Source organism: Limulus polyphemus, unplaced genomic scaffold, assembly GCF_000517525.1.
Source record: "Limulus polyphemus unplaced genomic scaffold, Limulus_polyphemus-2.1.2 Scaffold1990, whole genome shotgun sequence".
In the NCBI taxonomy this organism is placed as follows: domain Eukaryota; kingdom Metazoa; phylum Arthropoda; class Merostomata; order Xiphosura; family Limulidae; genus Limulus; species Limulus polyphemus.
The window spans coordinates 154,307-164,348 of NW_013667600.1; the positions used below are offsets into that span (position 1 = coordinate 154,307).

Consider the following 10,042-nt stretch of genomic DNA (forward strand, 5'->3'; position numbering starts at 1 on the left):
ATTTAGGATTTTTATTTTTCTTATTGAAGAAATTAACTAATGTATAATAGTAAAATTTGAATTATAATCTACATTTTGATACCAAACTTATTGACATACATCATAAAATTGTAAGTCAATAAAATTTTGAATGTGAGTCTACAAATGTGATGAGATGGTCTTTGACCTATGACCATAGAAAGACCCACAGAGATAGGGTTAAATTAACATTAGTACTATTAGTAAAATCTGACGTATTAATTTTTACATGTGAGTTGAAAAATAATTTTACTTCCAAAACAATGAAAGAAGTATTCAACTTACACATAGTGTAGGCCTACAGTTGAAACTATTTATGTTTTTCTTTATACGTTTTATTAGTGATGTTTTTAGGATAATAAAGTTTGAACTTTATATGGAAACTTGTTGCTTAAAAATGTCAGAAAGTAATACGTTTATTTTCATCAACAACAAATTATTAGTTTCAGTACAGTAGCCTAGTGGAAATTTATATGTACCCACAGTACACTATTAATTGTGTTTTCAGGATACTACAGGTTTTGTACTACATTGCATGTATAAAAGTTTAGAATAAACAATGTAACGTACTTCTAAGTTATTATATCTGAAGACAGGATTTCCTATAACTTTTCATATATTTTTGCCAGAAATTTTTAAGGCAATTTTATATGTTAATTCTAACTCTATTTAACCCTTTCACTGACGTTCACAACTTTAGTCAAATTCCAGATAGAGTGCCGAACGCAACTTTAGTCAAATTCCAGGTAGAGTGCCGAACGCGACTTAAGTCAAATTCCTGACATAGCTCAGTTTACCGGTCTGTAATTTACTCCATGCCTCACCTGCACGGTTTCTAGACAACCACAATGTAACTTAGTGTAGTTTCCTCAATCATGGGTGTTATTTTTGTGAAATTCTTGACTTTTGACCCCATTTGAGAGCACTGACCGGAACCATGTTAACAGGTAAACGTAAACAAAAACAATGGCTTGCAACAGAGGATGTATTGGGTGATATAATGCAAGATTCAGACTCAGAATTGAGTGAATTTGGCAATGATGATTGGGAAAACAGTGACACAGATACTAATAATACTGTAAGTAATGATAATACAGATGATGTAGCTAGCATATGGGGACAATGATAATGATGATGGTAGCCAAGGGGGTGTGGCTGATGCTGATCATGAGTGGGTCACTGATGATGATGATTATGACAAATATATCCCAATTTGTTGCCCAGCTTATGCCAAAAGGCCTGGCCCTGTGATTCCACCTTTGCCCAACAGTAACCACCCTGTAGATTATTTCTACTTGTCAGTCCCTCAGGAAGCATTTGTGCTTATTTGTGAGATGATTAACACCTATGCCCTTTGATATTCCGGCAGACATCCCTGAAAATTCTCACTTCAATGATTGGGTTGAGTGTACAACAGATAAAATCAAAGCTTGCAGATAATGATGGGATTGTGTTCCAAGCCAAGAATTAGTGACTACTGGGCAACTGGGGGTATAGCCCAGTCCTCTAGTTATTCAGATATACTGCCATGCAATAGTTACAGCTAATCAGTTCTTTCCTTCATTTTTGTGAAAATTCTCAAAGGGTTCCACGTGTAGAAGAAGGATATGATCCTTTGTATAAAATTGCTCCTCTCATGAATATTGTGAAGCCTCTGTATAAGCAGTATTACATTCCACATCATAAACTTACAATTGATGAATCGATGAGGAAGTTCAAGGGATTAATATACTTTCATCAGTACACACCGAACAAACCCACAAGGTGGAGTATAAAACTGTGGTCATTGTGTGAGAGCTAGTTGGGTTATCTGTTAGACTGGGATGTTTATACTGGTAGAGACAACAACCCTGTGGTTCCTGAGTAAAGCTTGGGTCATAATGTTGTTATGAAACTGATGGGCAATAATGGATACTTGAACATCGGCCACCATTTATATGTTGATAACTTCTACTCCAGCCCTGGCCTCTTTGAAACCCTCAAGGAACAGGGTACTGATGCCTGTGGAACTGTGAGATTGAAGGGAAGAGAACTTCCAGAAGAAATTAGACCAGCAAGGTTACAGCTGAAGAAAGGTGATAATCCTGTTTATTACAGAAAGGATGATATGCTTGTCTGCTCCTGGCATGACACTGCAAGGGTCAACTTCCTATTGACAATATAATAATGGCTAAACTCAAAAACAAATTGGATCCAAGCAGTCAGAGCTTGGATTTAGGGATATGAAAAAGCCAAATGTGGCCTGCAATTACAATGTTTCAAATGGGAGGAGTTGACTTGTTTGACCAGAAATGTACCAGCTACTCATATCGACACAAGTGCAAAAAGTGGTACCACACAATTTATAACTTCATCAGAGAGGCAGCACTAGTCAACTCCTTCATACTGTACACAACTGCCAACCCTAATTCAAAAATGGATCCACATTCATTCAGGAAAAAGGTGGCAATCAAACTCTGTGCTTCTATTCCTCTGAATAAATTTGGATGGAAAGGGAGGAGGTTGATAGATAACCCAGAGGATAGGGAGGAGCAACTGATAGGGCATTACTTTCCAATGGCTTATCCAGATCCTAAATACAAGCTTAACTGTGTAGTGTGCAGTGAAAGCCCTACACATCCAAAGCAAACCAGACATGGATGCATGAATTGTAAGGATGGGAATGAGCGATGCCTTCCCATGTGTCTTCCAGACTGCTTCACGAAGTACCACATGGTCAAGCATTTCACACGTTAGAATAAAAAAGGTAGTAAAACTATATTTCCTCTAAAATGTCGTTTTTATTGTTTTAATGTTCTTTTCTAACATTTGCAGTGCATATATGTACATTTTAGGGTGATTTGGGGATTTTAAAATAATGCATTTCAAAATAGGCATTTTTCACCAGAAATTCCGGCACTGTAGACCACTTTCCATAGGGAAATTTGGCAGTGAAAGGGTTAAAGTACTTTAACTCAAAAATATTTCAGAATTGACATTTTATGACATTTATTTAGTGTAATTGATAAAGAAAAAAGTTCATATTTTCCTTCTTAATCAACTACAAAGAGCTTTGCTTGTATAAAAAGAAACCCATTTGAAATTGTCAATGTTTTTAAGAATTTTTCTGCCCATCCCAAAGAATAACGTGTTTTTATTATTTAATTGTCATTTTACTTGATTTATAGAAGATTAGTGCAAGATTTTTTTTTTGCTTGCATGAGTTGTAAGGGTCATGTACTAATCAAATAAACAAATTTATTTTTTAATGAACCTGTTGATTAATCAGTTAGCAAATACCACTTATTGCCCAGCTCTACTATACAGCTACTATATTGTCAAAACTAAGCACAATCTTAAAGTACATGAACATGAACATATGGGGATATTTATTAATATTTAGCTATTTATATCTGTTTCTGTAATTATATTTGTTCTCCTTTCTGTAGATTACTGATTATAGAATTTTGTTCTTCTGATGAGACATTTCCAAAAACATGCTCTATGTTTATACATTTGTGTTTTATGATTAATTCAATTATTATTATTATTTTCATTTACTATATTTTTTGTCATCTGTGCCTTCTTTTGCAATATATTTTTAATCAAGGCACAGATGACAAAAAATATAGTAAATGAAAATATGTAAATTCTATAAAAAATGTGTGCAGGAAACTACAAAATTTAAACCACCACACTATTATTATTATTATTATTACTTACTCTGCAACATCTCTTATTTCTCTTGAAAATGATAAACTGTCAATCACGAAAATAAATCCCCTGGAAAAAAAACAACCTTATTTTAGAAACTACTGAAATGCATATCAAAGTATAAAAATGGAAACAACTCTGTCTGTACTGTTGAAAGATACTTAATGATTTTTTATATATAATCATTTTTTACATATCTTGTGAAATTTACCTGAAAATAAAACTCTGAATCATGAAAAGGTTCTTAAAAAATTATCACTTTACAAAATCAAAAATTGACAAAAATATGTCCAACGTGTAAACTTTCCAGTAATTGCCTAATGATGAGAACTGGTAAAAGGTCATGTCTGATGATTAGTTAGACATTACCAACTGATGACCAAATACTCAGGCCTGTAAAGTTAAACTTCATAAAAGTTGTTTGGGTTATAATATTAATTTTTTTCTATCAAGTAAGGATTTGTTAAAAATTGGGAAGAAAAAATACTTACTTAGTTAAAATTATCATTTTGTTTATCACAATGAACACTTTTTATTATTATGTTTGTTTAAAAAAATACAAACAAACTGAAGCATAAGGAAAAACATTGATTTCAAACAAATATGCATCCTCATTCATTCTGATTTTTTGTGTGTAAAATCTATGTCTTTTAGTCTGAAAACTAAAATTGAATTATGTGAAAAATCTGTACATGATGGAGAAAAATGGATATTTTCTGATTAAGTGCAGGAATTACTGTAGAACATGTAAAAATTTCAAGACAATAAAACTATCGCAGGCCTGTGTTATTGGTAGCAAACTATTTATTATAAAATAGTTCTATGTTATAAAAGTTGTTTTGGTTTAATAACAGATTTTCCATAATTCAGCTACACAGATTTTGAAAATAATATTAATTTTTTTCTATATGATGAACATTATTGAATGTTTTCTTAACAAGTTGTTTTTCATAATTAGTCTGGTTATAGACACTGAGATTCAGTATTCACTGCAATGATTCTTTTCATTCTAACAGGTGAATTTCATCCTGAAGTTTCATTAGATGTCTCTGTCTGTACTGTTCATTAATCATAGCTAGATCACTGCAGTGACACAGACTACAAACAAGTTGACAGTAAAAGATATTAAAAAATTACAGATAAGACAGTTAGGAACTAAAACAACAATAAATAAATAAAAAAAAGTTATTGGAAAGGTAGTGTTAATGTTTAAATTATTATGATTGTGCTTAACATCTACAAATGGGCAAAATACCATGCAATTACCCATGTCTTACACATACTAAAGTAGTAGCCTAATTCAGTCTTCACAGACTCTTCTACTTTTAAGTTGGTATATAAAACAAACTGACATAATAAATTAAGACAGTGATCTTGAATTGCCTTTTCTAAAGATAAAAATTAGCAAGTTAATTAAATTTATTGGCACAGTTACGCTGTAAACTATAATGGTCTTTATTGCTACAATAGCAGTCATGGTATGTTAACCATTTTCTGTGTAATACCTACACTGGTTAAATTGATAAATTATCCATGTTAGCCTTCCAACCTTGTCTGATGAAGAAATATGTCTGTGTTTTATATATTATTTAATATATGAATTTATTAATGACATCCTGAATTATCAGGAATTTAAGTAGTATAAATTTCACTTTCAAAATGATTAAATAACCTATTTTTATGTAAAGTATGACTGAATTACTTAATTTAGTTAAAACTATTCTTCAGTAGAAAATTCTTAAATCAATATTCTAATACACTTTATTAGTACCACTGATACATTTGATGCTGAGTAGCATATAATTTTAAACAATCAATGTTCATGATGTGTTATTTTAAAGGAATGAATTAACAAAGTACTTTCCCACAAAACTTAAGTGATAATTCTTTTCCAAAAAATGCTTTGGGCAAATTTTAGCATGTTTGATCAGTTTCTTTTCTCTTCAAATTAATGCTGCTATTTCCTTGCTTGAAATATTACATCACAATTCTTTTTTTGGCATATTATGGCTTTGATGAACACAGCAGTTTTCTTCTCTGTGTAAATTTCTTGTTATCATTAATTCTTCCTCATTAAGTTTTGCTGGTATTATTTCAAGCAATCCCTTAGACATACAGGTGCTGCCATCTATTCAAAAGTGAACTATCTTGTGTTGACACTCTCACTAAATAGCCAATTGCAGATGCTGATGCACCTGATGACAGAGCATGAATCCATGAATTAATGCAAGAACAAGGGAACTGCCACTCATCAAAATATTAATCAAGCAAATGGTTGAGGCTCGAAAATGACCAATTTTCAGTACAAACGATGATACACACACCAGTAGTAAATACTAAATTTCCATGTACTCTTTGTTTTAAAAAGCAAGAGAAAGAATCTCTTAAAATTAAAATTACTTTGTAAACCAGAATATCCAAAGGAATTAAAAAATAAAGATTGGGAGAAATGGCAATCACCTTTGTATATAATGGCTTTGAATTTTCAGAAATGCAAATTGGCAAGAAAAGGTTTATTTTTCAAAATTCTCTCTAATGGTTTTTCAAAATAAAATCCAATGAAAAATGCTGTAAAAGAATGCCATTCCAACTTCAAAAGAGTCAAGTTAGCGACTTACGAACGCTGTTACTAGTATCCTCACCACAAAAGAGTTATTGACTTATGCAGGTCATTAATAATATCCTGACTATAAAAATTTCACATTACTTACTCCAACAGGTTGGTAGTAACATCCTGACTCAAGAAGAGTCAAATTACCGACTTAAGTATGCGGTTACTAGTATCCTCACTACAGAAGAGTTATTGACTTATGCAGATCATTACTGATATCCTGACTACAAAAATTTCACATTACTTACTCCAACAGGCTGGTAGTGACATCCTGACTCACGAAGAGTCAAGTTACTGATTTAAGCAGGTTATTACTGATATCTTGATCACAGAAATGTTAAATTATTGACTTAAGCAGATCATTATTGACATCCTGAGTACAGAAGTGTCAAAATACTTATTTTAGCTAGTCATTACTGACTTGACATCCTACTACAGAAATTTCAAGTTACTTAAGCAGGTCATAGACTATAGAAGTGCCAAATTACTGACTTATGCAGATTATTTTCCGATAATTTAATAAATGTTTAATTTGATGAAATGTATAAAAGTTCCATTTCTATACCAAGTATTACAATTTGCAATGTTTCAAAAACGTTAAAGTACAAAACATCCAAACACTGAAAGTTTATCTACAAATTAATACAATAAATTAATAAAAAAATATGAAATCACAGCTCTCATTTTTTCTCAGTCATACAAAAGAAAAAGTATAACAGAATATAAGTCTATTAAGTTTTATGATAATGGGTAGAACAGTGGCAACAAACATTTAATTCTTGAACATTTTGGCATGTACATAAATTTTGTATCTAATATTCTAACTTGTTCAATATAGCTTGCTGAATATGGAGTATGCACATTTCAAAATGTTCCAGAATTATATATTTGTTACAGCACACACACACGTGTCAAATATTTGTTGTTGTTGCCATCGTTCTACTCTTATCATTAAACTTCGATTCCCAAACAAACCTATTACGTTTTATGAATGTATGAAACATACTATATCCATTTTAGTGAATTTCTTATTTTACAAACAATTTCACTCCCAACATGGAACCTTTTCAGGTTGAACAAAGAAAAAGAAACTAACCTGGCACAGCTTTTGAATTCATCTAGATACTTGCTTCTTAATCGTTCATTTCCTGGCAGGTCAATCAGCTTTAGTACACCCTAGTATGATGAACAATTTTCAAAATTCACTATTCTAATTAAAGTTTAAACTTGTATATCATATGCTGCTCTTAATGAACAATCATCAAATCTCCATACAAACCATATCCCTTTCAAGAATATATAAATGATTCTGATACACACAAGACAAATAAGAGCATTATCTTTTCAGTTCATAATATTAAATGCCAAATAATTAGTAAATTTTATGAATCTCTTTCTTCATTAGCATTACCAAAATTAGAGAAAATTTCATTAAAAAACCATATTGATACAAACTAGCAGTTTCAGTTTGCTTTTCACAATCACCAAATGATTATTTTGAATCAACCAGACAATAAATATCAATTGTATCCTTTAGTACAAGTTCAGTTTCAGCTATTTATTCTTGAAGACAATGACACTGCCAGGAACAATAGGCCTGCAGTCACAAATCTCATGATTTGTGGTTTTAAAACTAAAAAACACAAGATGTTGTTTGTATGTAGTAAGAAATGAAATGTCAAGGTTGATCTTTCCTTATTTTTTATCCAATTTCTCTAAAGCCCTGAAGAAACTTGAAGGTTTCGAGTCCATATTGCTGTCTGAGTGTATTAGCAATTCATTCATTTGGAAATATCGAAAAAAGATCAGATTTTACTGAATATTTTTTTATCATAACTAACCTGACCCATTCAAAGTGATCACTTTTTTGTATTTTGCTACATTTCTGACCAGACCATGTAATTTCATCATAAGTGCTTCTCTTCCCAATACAGCAATACTTATAAGACAAAACGTTTAGAATCTCATATATAAATAATTAGTGAAACCTACCTTATTCGGAACCTTGATAGAGGAGGAATTTTCCTTCATTGAAGTATATGTTTCCACATTCTTGGATGCTACCAGCTGGCAACCAAAACAATATCAGTGTTAACTTTGCTCAAAATTTATAGAAATTATGTAATTATGCTATTGTCAAATAAAAATTATTTACCAAACACAAGTATGATTTACTTCAACTAAAATATTTTTCTAAGAGATAATATTAAAATGAAAAAAATGTACACTTACTGTACCTAGAACATGTATGTTATGCTTAAACATATATTTAGTATTTATGCATATAAATAGAGAGGATATCTAGTGTATATTTATATGTACCTAGAAAGAGTATTTATATGCATACCAAGAGAAGATGTCTAATATTTACATACTTTTTAGGCAAAGTTTACAACACATCCTAGCACAATTGAGACTTCAATCGGTATCCATGCTTTCAATGTAGTTTTAATACCAATTACATAAATTTCAACAAATATTTTTTAAGTCTCTTCATGCAATTATAGCTTCATAAACCAGCATGAATGTATTTTAAGATATAACAAATTACCAGATACTCTTTACTCACTATAATAAATATGAATTTAGGAAATGTTAAATTATTTTATTTCATTAGTAGACAGTTGATGGCTGCTTCAAGCTCTCTGACAAACTATAGGATGCAACAAAATGAAAATTAATTTAATTTAAGCCCACATCCACTAAAGAAAAAACAAGGTTACAAAACACTAAGTTTAAAAACCAAGATTTAAGTATTTTGGTTTGGCAGCATCCAACTCTTTCATCAGTGGAAAATTGACGATGCTGGCAGTTCAACTTGTATAATGCACTGATGCTTCAGTTTACAACTAATGCAGGATAGAAGTCAGAACACTAAGACTATTGGCTTTTTTATAATATTAACATTATACAGAACCTACAGACAACAAGAAACCATTTGGGCCTTCAAGTGGTCACTCATCCTTGGGAATATTAAAACTTCAAACTAACTGTTTACCTTTAAGGAAATCATCTATTCCCCTCTTAAAGTCCTGTAAAGTGCTGGCTTACACTATCACTGATAGCTATTCATTCAATAAATCATCAACCCAGTGAAAATAAATAAAACTGTTTTAAATGGAGCCTAGTCTCTCTTTTACAAGTCTTAAATTTGTGTCTACTCATCCTGTTCTCTTAAGAATTCAGTTCACAGACATCAGAGACTTTTATCCTATCAATCTCCTGGACAATTTTGTAAACTTCAATAACATCACCTTTTACCTTTCTTTTTTTCAAGGGAAAATAAGATGAATAATCTTAACTTGTACCTGTAAGATAATCCTTCCATTCCTGGAGTCATCACTGTAGCTCTCCTCTGAACCTTTCTCAGTAATTCAATATCATTTCTTAGATAAGGAAACTAAAATTGTACACAAGTATTATAAGTGATGCCTAGCTAGTTATTTCCACAGAAATAATTACCTCTTTTGATTTGCAATTAACATGTCTATAAAATCATCATAAAATTCTATTTAACTGTTAACAGTTTGAAATAAGCACATTTTATAAAAGTTTACAAGCAGGGAGTTGTTTACCCTTGAAAAAAGCAAAGTTTTTCCTGCTCCAGAAAGTCCCACCATCAAAACACCTCTCTGCAAGTTCCTTCTTCTTCCAACAATCCAATATAGTACTATAAATAAATTTAAAAATACATTTAACATGTTATATATGCAGATTTTG

At 31.3% G+C, this 10,042-nt stretch overlaps 1 protein-coding gene across 1 annotated transcript in view; it reads right to left on the reverse strand.

Annotated features, from left to right (window-relative positions):
• Positions 1-10,042, reverse strand: part of LOC106465582 (signal recognition particle receptor subunit beta-like) — a 36,369-nt gene that overhangs the window by 18,277 nt on the left and 8,050 nt on the right. The window contains exons 2-5 of the mRNA XM_013925808.2: positions 9,898-9,992; positions 8,315-8,389; positions 7,419-7,498; positions 3,721-3,780 (exon numbers count right to left, since the gene is read on the reverse strand). Of these exons, the coding sequence (XP_013781262.1) occupies positions 3,721-3,780; positions 7,419-7,498; positions 8,315-8,389; positions 9,898-9,992 (310 nt within the window). The remainder of the gene's footprint in view (positions 1-3,720; positions 3,781-7,418; positions 7,499-8,314; positions 8,390-9,897; positions 9,993-10,042) is intronic.